The following is a 24,188-nucleotide window of genomic DNA, read 5'->3' on the forward strand; positions in this document are numbered from 1 at the left end:
GTGGACGTTTATAGTGATGTCTAGCACTGGGACATCATGCTGCAGATATATGGCATCATGTCCCACCCAGACACATTATCCTGATACCAGGCTTACCAGTCCTAACATTAACCTCTTGATACTGAGCACCTAGCGAGGCAGCCGCTAGTACCATTTTTATGTCTTTGGTATGACTAAACCGTCGTTCGAACCTGCAACCTCTCGCATCCGAGGCGGACGCTCTAACCCATTAAGTTACAAGAGCGGCCCCAAATGTTCCCCTGGATTCCGAATAAAGTGAACATAGCTACTGTACCAAGTGTACATAATAATATTGGGAGAGAGAGAGAGAGAGGTTTTTTTTTTTTTTTTTTTTTACAATGGCAGTATTCGCTATATTAGTTAGTTATTGAAGTCGTCCACCAGTATGGGTTATATATTTGCAGACATGTTGTAGAATTCTGGATTTTTAATGTGTATCGCCCTTTCCCCAGAGCAGTACATCTAAGCCATCAGCTGGATATGTCACTGAGAATAATTTTCTCATCAATTCATCTCCTTGTCTACTGTACTTGGGATAGAACATGAAGAAATGCATGGTGGCTTCAATACCGCCGTAGGAACAGAAAAGGGTGTCAGCAAGTTGAACACGTTACGGATCTGCTTACATTATGTTGTAATCTAGTATCTAGGATTCAATAACTAAAGCTTCGCATTTTACCAGATGCGATATTTGGACAAAACCACTTTTTACACGCACTGTAAGACACGCAACATTGAGTATCCTGTTCAAGATTGTTCCACAAGGCTAATGATGAGGGCATAACAGATGATTAGCCTGAAATTGCAAACTATTATATTATTTGAACGTCGAAGGTTATAATGTTTGTTCGGACACAGTGCGAGGGAGTAAATCAGTGAGACAGTCTGGAGTTTGGCTCGTTTTAATCTTGTAGAGTGTTAACAAGTTTTAACTCTTTCGTTTAGACTGCATACTTTCCCACCCTGTTTCCAAATAGAGCGATTGCACACTAGTGTATTTTGGAAGTTCTCAAGCTGTATTGTTTTGTTTATAGTTTTTCTGACTCGATCTCAGACTCCAATGGCATACTGCAACATGGGCCTGATATACGTTATATGTAGTAATTTGATAAAATTTTAATGCTACGTTTGTATTTTAGTTTTCGAGGATAGGCTAATCGCGATCATACATTTTTTAAATGATAATATGACAAGTCCATTTGATATTTGATGAGAGTGGAAATTCAAGATGGCGATGAGAACGCATACACTTAAGATCGATCTTTTCAAAACAAGTTCAGAAATATTTGTGTAGTTCTTGTTCGTGAAAAACATAGGAACTGTTTTGTTTTCTCTGAATTACACTTTAAAAGCCATTGCTTGGACCATTTATGCAGCTTTATTAGATCGATATTCACGACAAGCTCTAACTGAGCACAATAAGGGGATGAATAATGCCGACATGAGCCATCTTACCTGTGCAATGTAGTAGTATGGACATTTCTCCAGACATTTTTCCGTCAAGTGTCAAGCAACACTTTGAAATTATGTCATGAAATTCGCGCATGTGAAACAGATACATTTACAGTCAAAGTAGTAAAGGTCAAAACTTGTAAATAATTCAAAGAATAAGTTTGGTAGAAAACAATATTACTTTATGCGCGAAAGGTGCCTTAAAATGCCGAAATTTACTTCGAAACGGCGTGGGGCGTAAAGAATCGGTCATTTCCTCGTTTCGTGGACTCCGTCCAAATGGGACTGCAGATACTAGTCAATATATGCTCCAGATTATTTTTAATAACACAATGAGGAGTATGGTATACACTGACGATCTGGATTAACGCGACATTTGTTTTCGACTTGTCGAGGCAAATCAATGCCTTTCTGGAATATCAATTATGTACTCGTATGATAAGCCTACTTCTGAAATAACAAAAATAATAAAAATGCTTCACTGAGAAGCGAATTATACTGCAAGAAGGATCTTTTCTTTTTCGTATTCCGTTTAGAGAAAATCACATTCAAATGCAAATCATAGTTTCTAATGTAGCGGTCGCCTAGCTAATGATAAACGAAGATTCTTCAAATGTTTTAATCATAAGGATATAAACTTTGTTGTAAAATAACGGCTTTTATTATTTAGGTCTCTCTTTGAAACGGGTAATTAATTAAAATGTGCAGTTCTAGGGTTTCATAAATTTGTTTCTTTTGCGTTCGACTACTGCAGAAACTGCAGAGTTTGATCCGAAATGATGATCCTACATGGACTATTTAGATAGTTATTTATTATACCCAAAATACCCAAACTAGCATAGAACGAGACAATGTGTATTCCAGTAGCCATTGCTCGTCCCAGCCATATTTTAATGGATTAAAGACAGATTTTACTAAGATGTGTCAGGAACAATCACACATAATCAAAATCTTTATTTTAAACAACTTTATTTTATCTGTATTTTTTTTTTAAGATTTACTTATAGATGCAACATACAACAAAACAGGGCTTGTTCGATCGGTCCTATATGGCTGCGACTAATCAAAAAAGCTTTTTAAAGAGTAAATTCTTTACAATTATTCAGATGAGAAGGCTGCACACATACCCCATGGTTGAAATAAGACGCAATGAACTGGTCCAATGAGTACAGTACCTCTAGTACTTTGATTATTGATATAATTCTGCTATTTAGGAGAGATATTTCTTGTGAATGCCAGAAAGCAGGTATTCCGATTGTATTAAAGTTATGTTAAAATTATCGACAAGTTTAATTTATATTTGTCATAAGTTGATGTACATTCATATGAACGAAAGCGGGATGGCAAAACATGGCAAATTGGGCAAATTAGGCCGACATAATAGTCAGAACATACGGAGGGTGGGGTGGAGAATATATATTACAGGTGTACAGAACGTATGTATGTATGTATGTATGTATGTATGTATGCATGTGTGTGCATGTATGTATGTATGTATGTATGTATGTCGGCATAGAAGAAATCAAGTTATGTCGTAAAATTTTGAGGCGCCTTGCATGTATGTAAGTACGTGTATCGGTGATGTAGCGCAAAAGAATTTTAATATGAAAATGATATAACTCACCTGGGCTGGACAAGGCTGTAAGGATGAACAACTCCAGAATACCACAATAGAATCTAAGCATTGTCCACGGTAAACACAGTATCCTTTGATATAGATGTCATGTTTGGAATTGACCTCTGCTTCAGTGAAATAGTAGTCTGCCAAAAAACGATCGTGGCTAAGCTATTCGGACATCACTGCTGTTGCTGCAACTTCACGTATATTACGTTTGTATATGTGGCAGCTTTGAGGTATACATCAAATTCCTCTACACTCTGACTGCTTTCACGGAAAATTACGCAAATATTTCAATGCTGGTCAAAATAAGTTGCAGTACGGTTGTAGACTGTGATTCTCCGCAGTTGTTGAGAACGCGTGCATCCAAGTACTAATTAGATTTCGCTGGTATAGAATCAGAAATGAAAATCTCTTCTCTTGCGTAGCTTCAGAAATCAGTATCCAATGACAACCATCTATATGAGCAAAAACTAATCTGAAATATCAGCGTCAGTCAGTGTTTATATACGCCTTACGTCTGCTCCAGAATGTGGCGCGTGAAGTAGTTAAATCATATTTAGCAGCAATTAGAAAAGACCGATAAAATTGGGCGCATGGCTGATATGAGCGATGTCCAAAAGCGTTGCGATCGATTTGAGAGAAGTAATGTCCTATTTCTTCATTCTTCCATGGACAATGTTGCTAGGAAACAATCTCTCCCCCCCCCCCCCGTCACTCGGCAAACATTGTCAAAGTAATGAAACATAATTTTGTTTAAATATTTACCAAATCAAGATGAAGGCAAATACATTTACCTTTTTAAAAAGGTATTTCGATTTTCAATTAAAGTAAGAACAATGGCTGCAAACACTGAGATATATAGATAATTTATATGCAATAGTTCAAATAGGGCCAGATTTAGGCATAAGCTAAACGAGCTACAGCTTTGGGCCTCACAGTCTGAAAGGTCTCTCAAAATTTCAGATTTAAAAATATTTCTTTAAGTTGTATCATAATTTATATTTATATTTACGAATTAATTTAACCCGTTCAATTTTTACATAATATGTTCACTTATTATTATCTATGTAATATATATTATACAAATTACATAATTTACATTGTAATAATTAGACCAAAATTGCCATGTTCAGTTGTTACACAGCCTTATTTCTGTTACCAAATATGGCTTCTACAACTTATCATAGCTTAGGGACTCATCTTACAAAGATTACAAAAATAAATGTATGTTTGACTTAAAACTGAGGAGAACTATTGGAAAAAACCAATGTAAAAAATAACGTCTACAGAATCTGTAAATGTCACAAAACGCCTATAAATGACATTTGACGGTGACACCATTTGTAACGTAGCCGATAAATGCCACAAAGTAACTTTTCCTGGCGAAATTACGGAAGCTAAATGCCATAACTGTAAGTAAATTTTATTCCTAGAATATACGACATTTACTAGTAGTATTGCCCTGCTTCTCATCCAAGTTTAAACACAGTTTGTGTCCGTCAGTATTTATGGACAAGACTTTGGTAAAAATCTCCATTACGATATGAACGTCCAAAGCGGAGAATTCATTTCAAAGTTTTTAATATTTCATTCTGGCAGCCACATTTGAGTCAGATCAGTATAATATTTTATCAGGACCAACTAGATACCATAATTAGTAATTAATCTCCATTTAGGGGGCATAACAACAATAGGATTTTGCAGATGGCTACAGTGGTGACCATATTAGGTATCAGATCGGCTCAATTTTCATGTATTACCAGATAGACACAATAAGATGTATTGTTTTTTTTTTTTAAAAGCACCACCATCACCCAAAAAAAATAATAATAATCATATGTGTATATGAGTTCCCACCTAGGACGAGTAGCCATAGGATTTCCAATGTCAGTACAATTTTTATTTAAAACAAACTATAAATAATAAGAAATCTGGCAGTGAAAACCTCACGCTGTTGCGACATTTCGTTCAGGAGAAATAGCAACAGCAACATTTTCAAAATGGCTGCTTTGACCGTCATAGTGCAAATCCAAACAGACCTAATTTCATTTTGGACCAAGTAGAGATCATAAAAGGTCTTTTACTGAAACTTCCATGTTGATGTCATCACCCACTGAGAATCAGTAGTGATACAAACATGTCCAAAATGCCTGCTGGCAGCCGCAATAAACGTTCCCGTAAACAATTTATGTTACCAATTAGACATCGTTAGAAGTATTCTGATGAAACATATGTCAATAAGCATTTCCATTGAGGAAGAGAGGCAATTAACAAGATTTCAAAATGGCTGCGGTGGCCGCCTTATTTGGACGTTTAAAATCGGCATCATTTTCATTTAGGACCAACTAGACTTCAAAAGAAGTCTTTCAGTGAAAGCCCTAGGGTGATATGACCATTGATTGGTTGAGGGTAATATATGAAGGTTCCCGATCAAAGGGACATGTAAATGGCGTGTAAAGGGTAATGAGATCAAAGGGGAATGTAAATGGTGTGTGTAAAGGGTAATTACATAATAAATCATATGTAGGCTGATTGATTAAAAATACTCAAAGGAAATAAGTTGCATACAAGCTATATTTTTGAATACATGTAAAAAAAATCATGAAATTGAAAAGGCAAGACATGTTAACTGTATCAGAAAGCTCTTTCATGTGCTGAACATTGTAGTAACAATCGCGTGTAAGTTGGAGATCGAGACAATCTATTAGAACGTGTTTCAGGGTAAAGAGTTCGTCGCAAGAAACGCTGTCGGGTGAATCTTTACCATTTAATACGTAGAAGTGGGTTATATGACTAATTCTGATTCGTGTAATGACCATCTCGTGACTACGGATGGTTCTGTAGGAGGGTGAGGTAATTTGCCTAAACGGACGGTTTGGCTACATGGATCTTGTTATTAACACCATCGTTCCATGATGTCTGCCACTTGCTAAATAAGGCTTTTTATTACGCCAGGTTTAAAATTAGTGTATGATAGTTTAAAATGGTGGTAAGGATAGAGCTATTTTCACAGTACGATATGCTCTTTTATTAGCTTACATACCGACCTGACTAGGTAACCAACAGTTAATTATGATCCGAGAGGACAACATATCGCCATGTTTAGTAAGAATATAGGTCAATAAATGGCTTTTCCAACATCCTCCTGTTGACTGAGTGAAGTACTGAGAGTGAGACGGAGAAAAAAAAAATTGAGTTTAAAATTAAAATACTTTTGGTTTAGATACATCTTTGGGCAAGGTCTACTGCTAACGGTAGCGATTACATTGGTTTGTTTTCGTGTAAAGTTCTGTTGTTAGGTTGGAAACAAGACGTAAAAGCAGGATTGAAAGGGTAGAATGTTAATTTAAGGCATATTGAAAAGATAATGTTTCTCTCTGATGTGATAGAGGTTGCTCGTTCGCTTCAGCTAAAAGACTTTTAACTTGTGGATTTCCTAAATGCTCCCAAGCAAGGCGAGTGGGCTAAATACTTTTAATAAATCTAGATCATTCAAGCATTTAGCTTTAAATTTTCGATGTGTGGAATGAAGGCGAGTTTTCTGCGAAAGACAATACCTAAAACCTTTGCTTCTTCAACAACCGATGTATGTGTTCCGTCCAATATGGGGTTAAGATCATGTTTTCGTCGTAGCTGATAATGTTGTCGTAACCGACAGAAATCCATATATGCTGTTTAGGATTTTGAGATTTAAAACCATTGGCAGTTGCCCAAATTTGAATCTTCTTCATATTTTGTTGTAATTGTCTTTATATAGGGAGTAATCCACGCCGGCCCCAACATCTGGTGATATTAATGTTGATGCTAAAGGCATAACAAATAACGTACATATCAGAGAGAGCGGAAAAAAAGTGAGTCGACAGCCTTTTAGACCCAGATTGTGCAGGTCCTTCATTATTCCTTACTTTCATGCTGTATCCTAGGCCTTTCCCAAGTAAAAAAAAACCAAAAAAAAAAAACAACTACTAAATGGTCTTTCATGACAAAAACATCTCGAATGAATATTTAAAGTCTAAAGAGGTTTTCATTAGTAATAAAGTGTCAGGAGACGGTGGAAATGTGTGAGACCTCCCCCACTCCTTATAGTGCTTTAGTTATCGTTATCGAGATGATTGACCACAGTGCTATTGCCCGGATCGAGCAAACAATAAAATAAAATATGAAATTAAGAGAGGGAATAACATAGATCTGAGCAGAGAGATAGAATAGAACAACAAAAACCCCCTTATGTACAAAAACAATGTTATCAATCACATACAGAATATCAAATTGAACATGACATGTGAATGATTCACTTTCTCTCAGAAATAGATTTACAAAATTAAGCGAATTCAATTAGCAGTTCTTTTATACTGATAAAACAAATTTCATCATATGATCGAGTGACAGATCGAACTCACTGCCTGCATGACAGCATTACCTGGTGCATCCGGTCTTTCCCAAATCACTGCCGGTGATCGGACGGCGTTTCCGTATTTCTTTCCCTCTCTCTCTCTTTCTCTCTCTCTTTATCCCAGTGGGTCATCAATACCTTGTTTGTACACTTGCTCATTTCCCCAATGTACAATAGAGATATGTATAGAGCTATTTTCGTCTTTTTCAAAATAAAAATATAGTACTCATCCTAAATAAATGTTTTGTTTTGTCTTCTTCTCCTGGGATCACAAATATTCTTATCTTTTTGTCAGATGTCGGTTGTCAAAATTCAGCACAACTAGCTATGAGGATTCGCTACATAATATTGTTCTACAATTCTATTAACATGAATCGATACCTTGTTAGCGACTATCGCATTCCAACGGACCATGACATAATTAGACCTCTTTAGATAAACCATCACACCACGCATCGAGGCTAGTCATCTCTAATTCGATTGCTCGTGTTATCTTTGTTCAGTCACATCAATTGATTCTTTTAAATTGATTGTAAAAATAACACTGGGCACTTTAGTCAGGACAACAATAGGCACTTCTGCATGACACATGTGGACGTGCATAACAAAAGAAATATGAACGACTATTTGAGAAATTAAAATACCTGTGATATAGCATCGTGCTTGCAATAATTCTTTGGAACATATGGTACTTACATTAACCATCCCTTCCATATTCATTAAAAACAACTCCAAGAAAAGACACTGTCTTTAGTTTCGTATTCACTTTAAAAATATCCATGAAAAGATATTGTCTTTAATTAGTTATAACGGATCAACCAGGTAAATGTACTGATGGGTGGATCACTCCACATTCTTTAGTGAAATAATTACAGCTCTGAAGCAGAAGATAAATGAAAGAACCTAAGAAATAAAGAAAACAAGTATACATGACATAATCACAGAAAACGGAATGCAGACGTGACATAATCATGGAATACGGAAATTGGACTAAAGAGTTTATCTAGGGCAACATAAAATCAATTGGAAAGGCATCACTGCAACCCACAAATTATTGGCTGTAAATTCTTTTCAGGCTGATTTCTTTAGAGTTCTTCATCAAATTACATGAAAAAGTCCCTATAGGATTGCATACAGTAATGTCTACCAAATTAAATTAATCACTTTGTTTAGGTAGTGCTCGACAATTATTATGAACGTCTTCATCGGCAACATGCACATGGAGAGAATGTTGACATATATCAATGCTACTTTCATATACTGTGACTAAAATGTCTTCACGTGGTAATTATGTAAATTATGTACCATCTAAAGCAAACAGCTGATAAAATGGCTGCTCCCATGTGCTCAAAAAATGAGTCTAAACTAGTTGAAAGTACACTAATCACAGCAGTTATTAATTTTGTCAGACTAGCAACAACAGCTTCCTAAAGTGTATTGAATGCATCTGAAGTAAGGTTAAGCTGTATATTCTTAAAATTACACCCCCATCAATCATATATCAAAGTGAATTAAAAGTTCTTTCAGCAATAAGCTATACAACAGCTGTTTATTCTTGAATAGTATATCCAATGAGAAAAACCCAAAAATTCTTTTATCTTTAAAATCAAACCCTATGCAAAGCATGAAACTGCAGAGCGCTACCTTATGAAGCATAACTAAAAAGCAGTCTTTAACTTTACGTGTATATAACGTGGATCCAACTAAATAAAGTGTTGCATAATGCTCCAGTAGATACACTTTTCGCTTAATATTGCGAGTAGATGAACAGTGTAGATCTTGTTCACATTCTAGGCTTAAAGAAAATGAAAAAAAATTAAAGGACACACACAGTCAAGTAATATGCTTGGAGTACAATTCTCCATTTGTGAATTGTATGTTACCTCCCTTTCTGGCATGGTATTTTACTGTGTAATATTTGTGTGTGTGTGTGTGATCTGGATTTTTATCGTAGCTTTAACAATTTTTCAGTCATATCACTATGATATCTGCAGTGTGGCTGATTAGAGTGACATTTAGCACTGGGGCATCATGCTGCAGTCAAGTAGCATCATGTCCCACCCAATCACATTATCCTGACACCAGGCAGGCCAGTCCAAACACTAATCTCTTAATGCGGAGTGCCAAGCAAGACAGCTGCTAATACCATTTTTACAAGTCTTTGGTATGACTTGGCCAGGGCTCAAACCTGCAACCTCCCGCATCCTAGGTTGATGCTCTGACAACTTAGGCCACAGGAGCAATTGATTTAAGTTCTATCTGACCTCTATTGACCAGAACTTTTCATCACCAATATCCATTTGAACAGTTATATGAGCAAAGTTAACATCTTTCCAAGAAGGATGAAATTGGCTAAAAATTTGTTTTATTGGCCACAAAATTAATTACCTTGTTATACTGAGTTACACTTTCTACCTGTTGTAAGAGAAATGACCTGCAGGGTTGAATGGTGTTTTACCAACTCCTAAATACATTTTTTTTATTATACATATCATAACACTGAATGTCAATAATGCGACAAAATTCACTTTTCTTATTTCATCCTTTATATTTGTCTTATCTTTCCTGCATGTTCTTTCCACACTGGGTCGGCCAGTGTCAGGATAATGTGACTGGGTGGGACATCATGCTGCTGACATGATGTCCCACCCAGTCACAATATCTAGACATCACTATAAACTGCCACACTGCAGACATCATAGCGATATGACTGAAAAATTGTTAAAAGCTATGTTAAAAATCCAAATCATACACACACACACTTTCCACACTGGACCTGACATGAAAATTATGAATATATAATCTATTTTGCGACACAAAATCTAACATTCATTAAGACATGAAAATTATGAATATATTATCTATTTTGTGACACAAAATCTAACATTCATTAAGAAATGAAAATTATGAATTTATAATTTATTTTGTCACAGAATCTAAAATTTATTATATGCAATATTGCATGATGCTCAGTTTCAAATTTCAGGTGTTTAGATCCAGGTATTACTCATCACATTATAGGTTAAATGCCATTTTTCAGTACAACAGGCTATACATGGTGGTTATGGTGGGGGTTAAAAACCTATTAATATCCATTGATTCAAGGGTAGATACTGGCAAATTTTCTAACAAACCTATGTTGGTCAAGCCGAGACTCAAACTCATGCCGAGAGAGGCGAGATGTGCCAATGATCTGTAATGGCAAGTGCCCATGACAACTTGGCTGCTTGAGGTCCCTCATCCCTTAGTAACATATCTGATCTTTAACAATAAAATGCTGTTTTGGAGTATTTTATATTGCAATTAGGAACTGTATGATGAGACCTGATTCTCAGAACAAATTATTTTGTGCACCAATCAGCCATATTTTGAAATTTTTCTTATTATTAACAGTTTAAAATTTGTTTGGGCTTACATTACTTTGCCTCATGAATAAGTTTGTGGAAAATAGCAAACAAACTGAATGCTCTTTTCTTAAGATTGAATAATAATGCATTTTTATTGACCTCCTTTACTGACAGGCAGATCAACCCATAAATCTTTGGCGTTAGTTAGTCATAAGAACTTTTATTATATGCTCCTTTTTTCCCCGTTAACTTTACATTGTCAGAATCATGTTAACTTTACATTGTCAGAATCATGTTAATTTTACATTGTCAGAATCATGTTAACTTTACATTGTCAGAATCATGTTAACTTTACATTGTGAGAATCATGTTAACTTTACATTGTCAGAATCATGTTAACTTTACATTGTCAGAATCATTCAGTATTACCCAATACTGAACTCGCGCGACAATACACATATAGCAATCACGTGCATAAAGGAACTACTTTCTATTGTAAACAAACAATGGACGCAGATGCCAGCACTTTTGATTTGTACACAAATCATGTACACTCGCGTAAGTGGCTCGTTACGTTGTGGTTGTTTAAATTTGTTTCTGAATGAACCAAAACAGATGTTTCGTGGACTGCCACATACCAGCTGCTTTGGCACAATCCACGCTGATACAATGTTACGGATTTAGGCTAGCTACATTATATAAGATATGCAAGATAAGGTCCTTACAAATAACATACAAGTGACAAGTCATATACTCTCTTCTATAGCTGGTGATAAGAATGGCAAAATAAAATAAACTTACAGTTTTACAGCCTGAATTTCCTCAAAATGTATTTTCTTAATTCTGCATATCCGAATTACATGAGCCATGTCATAGGTTTTCAATCTGGATTACACATTTCGAAATTGTGCCGTAATTTCGATGATAAGTGCAATTGCATCCTCCTTACTGCACTCAAAATGAAATAAGCATTAAATTCCATAGCGTCTTTTTGATAATTGCAATTGAAAAACTTCATATTTTTCCCACATTATGATTTCAAACATTCAATGACAGAAACAGAAACACATTTGCAGATGTAAACACGCTTCTCCAGTGCCGCTTCAATCCGATGTATTTCATGTACAATTTGCACAGATGAATCCAGTCCAAAATCACAAACTTTTGTCGAATCGAAACAAAATACCAAAATATATTCATTCCAGATCAAATGAAAAAGTTGTTGCAATGTGCATTCATTCACAATATGACTGCAAATTTCAATTTTAACAAGACATGCCATTTTCTTTTGAAAGTTATGTCGAGTGCACGACTAAATTCAAATTTATCTGGGCGGAGTTATGTGTGCATTAATAATGATGTTATTGTGTAATGACAAATCTGCGCTTGTGTATTTAGTTTGGAATACGGCATTCATTCATTTACGTTGTTTCTTGTAGTGTATTTTGTTTATATAATTAAACCTTAGGTAGAATAAAAAAATGAGCATATAATAAAAAGGTTACTGCATTTGTATGGGAAAATATGAACTTGTTTTGTCGTAAGGATATACTGCACTCCCAAGGTCGTGCAGTATTCCATCCCAAAACTCGTTCATATTTTCCCATACAAATGCAGTAACCTATAAGTACTGCACCCAAGCTTCCTTTGTCAGTAACAGGGTTTGCACCTGTTCTTTTGTGTTAAGACTCCACTTTTTTCCTTGAAATGTCTTTTACATTGTATTTTTGTGACAACCCCGTTTACATTTTTCTCGCTTTTTACACATTTGTTAGGGGCGTAGTCTAAAGTACTTGCTTTTACTGATCACTGCTAACTCACCTATGTGTTGCTTTGAGCCTTGGGCTTGGCCAATGTGGGTATGAGATAGCTTATCGGTAGCTTCACTGTAGATCAGTGGTTCTTCCTGGGATTTTCCCCGATTCTTCCGTCACCAGTTAAACTGGCTGCCATGTATAGCCTATCATGTGCTGAACAATGGCTTTAATCACAACAGCAACACCCTTGTTATGAGAATCACTTCCTGGTTTGAAAGGAAAGTGTCTCCTATGAAAATAACCTTTGGTTTTCCTCTTAACTTTTGGCATTTGTTTCACTGTAATACTGTATAACTAGTTTATGATTCGAGTTTCAAAACATGACTGCAGTATGTTTTGAACAGTGAGAATTATATTCTGCATTGTTTATACTACTGCTTTGCATCAAGGAGTAATTATAAGCCAGACTTACTTTTGGCAATGAATGACAGACACCTAAATTCATTTCTCATTTTACAGGTCATACTATATGAACTGAACCTCTTAGCTGCCATAAATACTTCTTAAAACATGATTCAAGAAAAAATACCCTCTAATTATGAAAATTTAAGGCATCCAAAAAATAATCTTCACTTCAGAAATTGATGAAAATAGGGTTTGTGTAATTTGATACCTCTTTTTGCAAAATGCCCAATTGTGGAAAGTTCGTACATGCACTTCTGAATAGTAGACACATAGGAAATTTAAATTTGTTTTAGACAAACTGATAATATCACTACATTTTTTCAGTAATCTAAATCTATAATATATCAACATATCAATGTTTCTTGAAATGCAATATTCATTCTTATCATCTGTTAGCATTATACAGCTGTTGATTATTATTATTATTATTATTACTGTGTTTTGAATACTGCCCCAATTAGTCAAGTGCTGCCTAAGGGTGTCAATAAATTATGATGTACAAAAAACACCTGATGATCATTACAAGTATCAGATCACTAAGTATTATACAGTGCTAAATGTTGAGATGTACACATTTCCATTATTAATTTCACAAACTTTCTATATACTACAGTTGACAGCAAAATATTTACTTTTATTTTGACATTCTGTATTTGGCCCCTGCCCTGTGGCTAAGTGATCTGGGTGCCCACCTTCACTGATGACTGCCATCTCACTTCTGTTCACATGGGTTTGAGTCTCTGGCTCAGCCAATTTGGGTATATGACAAAGTTTGCCAGTAGCTTTCTGTGGATTGATGATTCTTCCTCCACAACAGCAACAAACGACAACATATTCCGTATTTAATTTCTTACTGACAATGTATCAATCATGGGGTTAAATAAAAACTGCAGAAAATCTGTTTTTAAAAAAAAATATTTTTAATATAATAGAAATAATTTCAATAGGAAATGAATCCTAATAAGCATAACTTCCAAGTCTGATTAAAACTAGATAAAAAATACAGCCTAAAGAAGGGTAACAAGCTCAGCCAATCAGATACAAGAACACCTAATTAATATGTGAATCTCATTCATTTTCAAACTTAACCAAGACCATAATTATATAATCATATATTCCAAGTTTGATCAACATGAGAACTGAAATACAGAATGGTAAAAATGGTAAAAAGCTTGGCTAGTTGGATGCAAAATCCCCTCATTAATATGCATGGATTTAGCTCACTGTCAAACTCATCTGAGATTTTGATTATATGTTCCAAGTTTGACTGAAATCAGATGTGGTATCCTGAGTGGCAAGAAGCAATCATTGAGACACAGACACATCATCCAATACACATGATGTAGGGCAATACGGCCAGGTGTTTGATCTTCTTGTAATGAAAGATGATACGTCAAATACTTTAAAGAACACATCCAAGCCAGGAACAAGTAAAAAATGACATGGTATGGTAAGACTTGTGCAAACTTCTGATTTATTCAAAACATTTAACAATGAATTCCTGTCCCAATATACCATGTCTGATAAAGTGACTGAGAGGCAGGCTTAAAGAACTGTAAAGAAGAAAGTAGGTCATGTGAGTCAATCAAATACTGGCTGTCAAAACTAACTGTAACCAAAACACATTTCTATAAATGTACCCCCACTAATTAATAAATGAAAAGTAAAATGTACCAAGGGATATAACTGGAAGCAAATACTGAAATCTCACTATTTCTGTAATTAGTCTTTAAAAAACAGAGGGCTTTTGTAAAATAACCGCTAAAAATACTTACTGTTCAGAACATAAAACACCTCAAGTGCCTGTGCATCTTAATCAAGACAGGTTTTTATTTAGTCAATTTAAAAAAGTGAAGGGACTGACTGATGCTCTACTGGCCACATTTCCTGATTCTTCTTGAAATCTATGATTGTTAAGTCGTTTTAACTACTGACTTTAAAAATAATCTCTCATATTCTAGAGTGATAAGAAGATTTTTAAGATAACCACGGTGATGGCCATACTTGATATAACATCAACATCATTTTCATTAGGACAAACAACATCTCTAATGAGGTTTTATGATGAAAACCACATGCTTATATACACATACATTTATGAGTAGCAATAACAGGAAGTCTTATGCCAAACAAAAAAATATGTGCTTCAGTCGTCTGACCATCTGTTTCTCGTTGCCAACCATAGCACTTTTTCCACCCATAGTAAAAAAGCATTAAAAAATAATATAAAAAAGTCAGATTAAATATGTTTTAAACCACACACACCCAATCCACCTGCCTACCATAATTTAAAAACCAGTGCAACCAGAAACACACATTTATTTTATGCTAAGCAGTGAATTACTTGATTTTCTAATTAAAATAATATTGATATTTCACTGCAGTGAAAAAATAACAATATTTTTACAGGAACTACTTTTTTGGGTCAGAACATACTTACTTTCCTTTGATTTTTTATCAGTGAACTACTTTTATCTTATGTACATGTCATTGTCATTATTATTAATCCCTGTCCGTTATCCTTGAAACTTGTAGTTTGTTATTCTGGAAATATCAGTTAATTTTTATCACTCTGATGTGGAACTAATTTTGTGTGCAGGTATACATAGCACAGCAGAACATGTACGGTAAACAGCTGCCATTACCGTAAGAAATCTGCTAATTTCCTGTGTCACAAACTTTAGGTAGACAACTTATGTGAGCATAAAATAAAAAGAATATTTGCTTGAAACGAGTGAATAATGGATACATTTCATCTCGTGGGTGAAAAACTCTAGTATTTGCCACTCGTGAAAATACTGAGTTTTTCATCCACTCGATGAATTATATCCGTTATTCACTCATTTCAAGCAAATATCCTCTATATCTTTTGTCTGGCGTTATGGTAAAAACCTCATGTCAATATGATAATGCAGCTAGGATGAGAAGTTGTGATAAGCAATGAGTAAGAGCAATAACATGATTTGTAATATGGGCAGCATATTGGATATCAAAACAGCATAAATTTCATCTGTGACACCATAAGTAGTCTTCTGGTGAAAACCTTATGGTGTCATGACCATCTTTTTAGGAGTAGCAATAAAAAAAAAGTCGTATGGTAAAAACCATGTCAATATGACCATCCAACCAGGAAAAGTGACGACAAGCTTTTCACACTCTCTTAGTGGTCAGGTCAGTATCAATTTAGGCCCAACCGAATATAACCAGAAGGAGTTGTGATAAGATTTTTCAAGATGGCTGCAGTGTCAGCCTTTTTAGTTGTCATTAAGCTGAATCAAGCATTATATAAAGTCTTGATGGTCGAAAAATGATGAAAGTATGTGTGTAAAGTTTCATAGTAGTACAGAAGGAGAACTGATAACAAACTTGTGCTAACTGATGAACTGACATCAGAATAAGGATGAAAGGCAGTCAACATGCCATCCCATAAACTCTCCTGGTCTGTGACCAGTAAAAATAAATTTGACTATGAAGCAACGGAATAAATAAATACTAGTATCAGACATGTTCAAAATCTGCTCTAAGCCCCATATATGCTCATTTTTCAAAAGAACGTATTCTGTAATGCATCAAAATTATTTCAGTTTACAGAAACTTATCACTCGGAGTAAAAGTACCAGTAATACTGCTTTACATAAAAATTACCCAGACAGCGACTAACTTTAGTTGAAAATTACTGTACGTAATGTTGCTTTTCTGAGGAATGTCCACAAGTTGTCCCACACTATGCATTTTGTAATTACTCATGTCAGGTCTGAGATAAAAAAATAAAAAGTCCTCATTAATTCTGGGTAATGAAATAAAGAGATGCTAAATAAGGTTGATGTGTCAGAAATGTTTACGGAATTTTTCCCGATTTAAATTTGTTTTCCGACACAAAACAGAGCAAAATCCACAATGATCTTATGAAATTCTCCTTTAAAACATCAAAATCTGATGACCATTTTTTTAATCACACATTTCCAATTTCACAATGTCTTCCTTCCTTCAGTTACATTCATTTATTATGTGACAATTATAATAATACAATTTAGAAAAGGCAAAAGTTAAATTCTAGCTCAGACAAGTATTTAAAGTCTATTAATTTGGCATAAAGAGTGTCTGTTTTAAAGAACCTTGCATAAAATCTGACTTTCTGAGGAAAATGACTAGAGTTTATCGAGTCACAATACATGAAGTGACTTTGTTTAACAAGTTAGGACTTTGTCCCTACTCCATCTCCATGAACATTTCTGACATGCTGCTGCAAACTGGACACTGAATTGAAGGACTCTCCACACCTGTTGCAGGAGAATCCAGAGTTACCGACATGGTTTTGAAGATGAACCTGTAATTCGCTGGCCCCACCAAAACATCGCCCACATATGTAACACTGATATGACCTCTCTCCGCTATGTGTCCTGCAGTGGCGGTGCAGATTTCCAGCATGTGAAAATCTCTTCCCACACTGCGCACACATGTATTTTTTAATGTGTGTTCTCTTGTGGAATCTCAGTGAGGCTTTGTCTTTATAATACTGTCCACAAATTCCACACATTACAGAATTTTCTGACTGTGGCTGGTTGGATGAGGATCTGCGGTACACAAATCCCTGAGCAAGAGGTCTAGACTGAAATGGTCTTGTAAAGGTTCCTCCAGAAGGCAGACTGGGAAACACATCTCTCTGGCTTTGGCTGTAATGTGTACTTAGATGGCCTGCTAGAGACACCTGAGATGAAAATTTCTCACTGCACAGTGGGCATTGGATCTCACTGTTGTCAGGAGGTATTAGAGCTGCTAACTGTGAGATCTCAGGTTGTGTTGAGTTTATATTGTGTGCGGACTGATTTGGCACATTTGCATGGGAAGAATTCTCAGTGTTGAATGGGAAAGACAGGTCAGTAACAATAACATCTGGAAAGACAAAATCAAAGATATATATATATACCGGCAATCCATATCTACTCTATTTAAATGCAATCATGTTTTCAAACTTCTGTACATTACGTGTGATAAACTCCCATTGCCTGTAATATTCTTTAAATACAACCATATAACACATTCTTTTCATGAACAAAATTTGAATTTAATGATGTGAAAGATTTTAGCTACTGTGAGAGGAATCAAAGATTACAGATTTTTCAATATGCTCTCACCTCTTGCTGGCTAAAGCTAGCCAGATTCAGTATCAATTGTTGGTTTTGTTCATCAATAAATAATTATTTTTGTTTACTTTATAAAATGCAAGATTTTTTTAAATAAGTGAATGAAAATGACCGGTTGAGCTGATCAAGGGTTATCACCCAAAAGTAACTGGCACTACTGCACCTCAAGTACAGGTCAGCCATGAGAATAATTTCCCCTACTAGCATCACATTTTTTCCACTCCTTATCTTATATTAGTTTCTTAATGAATAAAAGAAGGCCAGATCTTGCATGTTTACCCCATAACCAAAGCATTGTGGTGAAATTTGACCTTGACCCCAAAGTCAAAAAGGGGAGATCAAGCATGTTGCAGAAGGAGTTGTCTTAGTTCAGAATGATGCATCTAATGTATGGACAAAATACATCATCATCAAGGGCTTTAGGAAATATAAGCAAGTTTTAAAAGCTTTAACCAAAACCATCACAATTTTTCTATCACTGTGACCCTAAGAACAAAGAGATGAAAGCATATGCTCGAGAAAGAATTATCATAATGTTTCATCCCAAGTAGGAAGAAAATCAATGGGCTCAGGAAATACAAGCAAATGAAATAACTTTTACCAAGGCATTAATACAAATTTTTATGTGACTAAATCAACCCCACAAATCTGTGTTGATACTGATGGACAATATGTGGGACTGATGTCACCTGTTCATTAAAATATACAATTTTGTTGCATGCAAATCATTCTGGAACAAACCCATGTACACTTTAGACACATACTGGTAAATGGTAACAGCCATATCTAGCTCGATATTCAAAATGGCCACAGGAAAGATGGTTGTGCTATTCCATATGAATGTACAAGTCAACAAACATAGGATTTGCTCTGGAAATATAATGTACATGTCACCAAAAGAACTCTTCAGCCAATGGTAGCTTTATTGCCACGAGAAATACCAGTAAGTGTATAAAATGTACACTGATGTGTGCAGCCAAAATTGGCAGCAGATAATTGCAGCTTTCAATGAATGGGTAATATCAACCCCATTTCCAAATATCTATATCATCTCAGACAAGGGGCTCATTTATCTGCCTACTTGGTCCTAAGGTCAAAGGTTCAACTGAGCATGTTAATGGATGAATTGTCTAAGTTTCATAATAATTCATCCCATCAGCTTTTGATTCGGCCATCACCACTCTTGGAAAGTGATGATTACATCTCACTTTCCAGTAAAGAAGGCGTAACAAAAATTGCATGACACGTAATTTCACTAGTTCTTGCCATCACAGATGAAGAATTATCTATTCGAAGCAGCCATGTTATCTTTTCCAATTAATATTAAGCATACTGCTGAATTTACTTGAATTCAAGAAAGTTCTGAATGATGCATCTAACCCTAACCCTAAGAAAGTTCCCATACTGACAGTATAACACCGATTTTCCAACATTTGTGTCAATAATTATTTAAGAACATATACTGATGATCATTTAAAATATCTTGCAAAGTCTTACTTGTCTGAAATTGCAAAGGTCTTACTTGTCTGAAATTGCAAAGGTCTTACTTGTCTGAAAAAGTGTTATTAAATAATCTGATTGAAATTTCTGAATTCCGCTGATGAAATGGACAATGCACCCTATACTGTCCTTAGTATCTAGTGACTAAGTCAATAGTGGACAGTAATTAATATGTATGTATGTAAATATTTTATATTTATAAATATGCAGTGAAACAAATAATTAAATTCGGAATGAACTTTTAAATGTATTACATTGTCTGTTCTTGGAAATGCAATCGCAAGATTTATGCCAATTTCTCATAACTCTCATAAAAAAAAAATAAAGTATGTTCCCACTTACCCAAGCCCATTCCACATTCAACTTCATCCTTATTAATTTAGTCAGAAATGCAGACAGGAATTCCAAACCACTCCCAAATAAACAAGCCCCTTTTCAGTGTACTTCAAAAGTTATATGCATAACTTTACAGCGGTGACTGGATCAGAACCATTTAAGTTGTACATGTATGGGTGGAGTGATTTGCTATTATAATCAAACATGCTACTTCTGGCTTTTTGCTTTACAGTAGTGCAAGCAAAGTCATAATTATCAACATATGTTTTCATAAAAATAATGTTTCCTTTGTCCTTCACATAATCAATGACCAAGATAACTGCATATATCTCAAGTAGTACTCATTTGTACTACAACAAAATGACTTACATTTCACATCATGCTGGTTTTGGTTAAGTACCCCTTTGTACTACAACAAAATGACTTACATTTCACATCATGCTGGTTTTGGTTAAGTACCCATTTGTACTACAACAAAATGACTTACATTTCACATCATGCTGGTTTTGATTATTCTGTATTTAGCTCATGACCACATGGGCTTTTTCCATCTTGTATACATGCTGTTATCCTTTGAAATCCAGTTATAACATGCTTTATTATAACATATGGTTCACAAAATTTCTCAATAGCTTCACCAATTTCTTGAATACAGTTTTAGTCACATAATAAAGGAGAGTTTAATTTAATAATTTGTCAGCATGTGTAATATTCTTTAAGAAGCAAAAATATCTGATCAGTGCTTATTGCTTACTTTTTTAAAGACATTAGCACATAAAAACCTGATATCTATTGATCTAGGTATTGTTGACCCACCAAAAATAAGGCAATTAAGTCTCATCTGTGTTTGTCATCTTGTGTCCAATCATTGCTCCATCCATGGTAAGCAATAGTTGGTTTTGTGCTGAATGCATATAAGACGCTGACCTGACTCGTTCAAACTTTGACCCCAGTTCATACCTTGCCAATGGCCACAGACAGTATTCTTGTCAAATGTATTGTTGTCTGCATGGGACATAAAAGTTTGTTTTTTTTAATGTGAACTCACTTAAGGAACTTTATGACAATCTGCCATTACAGAAAATCTTGAACTTTTGAGGGAATGTAGTTAATTCAACAAATTTTGATCACACTTTATCAAGATTTAATTTTTTAACTTTATATTTTATTTTATACAAATTTAAAAAATTCAACATTTCTATCGTTTACTATGAAATACTTCATGTTCGTTTATTTGGAATATTTTTAAAGATTTGGATTTTTTTCTTCTTCATCTTATTACCTTTCATTTTGTAGTACTTCATGTTTATCTGTATTTAGAAACGTTCATCTTCAAAACATTTACATGCAATTCTTTATATAATGTATTTGCATTTTCAGAACATTATCATTAATTGGCATCATATAGCCGTTACTGTACTGACATGGTATTAAACGTAAAAAAATACAAACATCTTCATTCTCTGTTTCAACATTTTATCTTGTAATGCATCCCAATTGTGGATATTTAAATTTCGTATGCTTTTTCACACAAGCCATGACTTTTACTCACTGATCTATTTCAGTTTACTTTGGCTCTAGAAGTCCCAAGTTAACTGACAATGGATTATACATCTAAGGTCAAATGAGAGAACATTTTCAACAGAGATGTCAGATTCATGTGATTTTACAGATGGTCCTAAATATAATATGTTCACTGAATTTAACTAAATAAAAAAATATATTTTCTACTGTTCTGAATGATTTTAGGTGCAGTGGGGCCAGAAATGTTCCATTGGAAGATTTTTGATAACTGTGATAGTTATGCAAGTCGATAGTAATGTTCCTGCAATCAGAATGATGCAAGGTGACCTCAACTACCAATGAACAAATGTCTTTTGACAAAAACATATAGCTCCTTGTTTATCATTCGGCCTAACCCATATTTTCAGCCTGTAGGTAGAGTGCCTATGGCAATCTTGTTTATCATTTGGCCTTACCCATATTTTCAGCCTGTAGAATGCCTATGGCAATCTTGTTTATCATTTTGCCTTACCCATATTTTCAGCCTGCACAGTGCCTATGGCAATCTTGTTTATCATTTGGCCTTACCCATATTTTCAGCCTGCACAGTGCCTATGGCAATCTTGTTTATCATTTGGCCTTACCCATATTTTCAGCCTGCACAGTGCCTATGGCAATCTTGTTTATCATTTGGCCTTACCCATATTTTCAGCCTGCACAGTGCCTATGGCAATCTTGTTTATCATTTGGCCTTACCCATATTTTCAGCCTGTAGAGAGCCTATGGCAATCTTGTTTATCATTTGACCTTACCCACATTTTCAGCCTGTAGAATGCCTATGGCAATCTTGTTTCAAAATACCATTCCAGAGCACTTGAATGAGTTTTTTTTAAAACTGCCTAAATGGCCCCGTCAACATCCAATCATTTACATCATGCAATCCTGAATAAGGCTGAGTATGCATGAGCAAGAAAGCGATCCAACTTTAAGTATTAATGAAAGTGTAAGCAACCTGACTATGAATTAAGGTTTCAGGATAATTACACTTCTGACTTTACTTAATGGATGTGTTTCTTTCTTGATATTTTTGATTTTCAATGCAATATATTAATTTCGAAATTCAAGCTTTTTTCAATTTAATCTTAGCATTTTCAAGCACTTTTCCAGACTTTTCGCTGAGCCACTTTCAAATTTAAGCACGTTCCATTGTAACCTTCAAAATCAAGCATTTTTAAGATTGTACAAATTTTACGAATTAAATATATTCAATAATTTGACAAGCAAAGTTTTTAGTAAATTATGTTTCACCAATAATATTTTACCTGATTATATTACATTATCATAACTTTCTTTGCTACCAGCCCTGCTGGAATGAAGAAGATTGTTTTTTCTTCTATATATTGTGTAGACAATGGGAAGTAACTCCTACTAGTGAACTCCCCTATCTACCCACTAGGTGACAACCATTATACCCATTTGAAACAAATTTTTATTTTTTTTACTTCAGCTATATCTTTCACTTCAGGATGCTCCCATTGAAGGGACAGGTGGAAAGAATTATCTGTAATGTAATCAGGCAAGTATTACTGGAGAAATATAATTTACTAACATTTTGCTTTCTCTGTCAGATACATTACTTGATCACATTACCACAGAATTGCTTTCTCTGTCAGATACATTACTTGATCACATTACCATAGAAGAATAGGCAGGAGGAGGAATAACTGATTATCATCCTAACTCCACCTGTGTCACACAGTATAAGCATGATTGCTCTAATAAAGGAGGAACTTCTCCTAAAGTGAGTTTAGCACACAGAGATAGTTTATTATACACATGCACTGGAGATTCCCATAGGATTCTGCACTTGATTATTGTCTCACCATTGAAAGTTTGCCAGGCAAATCCAGTCAAAGTGGCAAATTCATGTCTGGGTCTAAGGTTGTGCTGTCATGAATGGGCAATTGACAGTGTACATACATGCAAACCCCTGGCAAGGAAAATATGTAATCCAAATGATTTATTTATCCCTCTGGACTTGTAACATCAATTACTGTTTCAAATTTTCATAGATAGCACTTTGAGTTTTAAAAAGCAACAGACTCTCATACTGCATTTCAAAACACTTTGTACCAGCTGAGATAATGAATGTTTTGCACACTAGCAGAGTACTAAGTGCTACATTACAGAGCCTGGATCTGAATTCAGTTTTATTTTTGTTAACAATACTGAACACTCTCTCACAGTCAGCATTAGAATGGTAAAGAACCAATATTCCTTTCATAACCTGATAAAGAAGAGGACATTTATACCTTCCAGTTATTTGGTTCTTTTAGCTGGGAAATATGATGAGAAAAAAAATCAACTCTGTCTGCATGAAGTTCATTGTCAGGTAGAGTGCTAACTTGATACTTCAGGAGTTCTTCTAATTTATCAGCAGCCTTTCCTGCAGCATGGTGCATCATATGACAGGGACAACCTGATATGTACAATGATGGAGACATTTTTCAAAATATATAATGCAACTCCTTTATGAATTCCAGTCATCATTTATGCAGTATCAGCTGAAAACCCCATACAGTTCTGTCAACTTATGTTTATTCAAAGCATTATCAAGCAAACAAAAAAAAATTCTCCAGTGGAACCTAA

General features: G+C 34.9%; 1 protein-coding gene across 11 annotated transcripts in view; it reads right to left on the reverse strand.

Moving 5' to 3' along the window:
- Nucleotides 1-9,005: 9,005 nt before the first annotated feature.
- LOC149787539 (uncharacterized) overlaps nucleotides 9,006-24,188 on the reverse strand; it is a 40,487-nt gene continuing 25,304 nt past the window's right edge. For 10 of the 11 annotated variants that reach the window (XM_089973681.1, XM_089973674.1, XM_089973678.1 and 7 more), the window contains one exon: nucleotides 9,006-17,949. In XM_089973681.1, coding sequence (XP_089829807.1) covers nucleotides 17,252-17,949 — 698 coding nt within the window. In that variant the 3' untranslated portion in view covers nucleotides 9,006-17,251. Of the gene's footprint in view, nucleotides 17,950-23,851; nucleotides 24,019-24,188 lie in introns of all 11 variants that reach the window. The other variant, XM_089973682.1, reaches the window with a different exon arrangement.

This window comes from Sinohyriopsis cumingii, chromosome 11, assembly GCF_028554795.1.
Source record: "Sinohyriopsis cumingii isolate HCF-2022 chromosome 11, ASM2855479v2, whole genome shotgun sequence".
NCBI classification, from domain to species: domain Eukaryota; kingdom Metazoa; phylum Mollusca; class Bivalvia; order Unionida; family Unionidae; genus Sinohyriopsis; species Sinohyriopsis cumingii.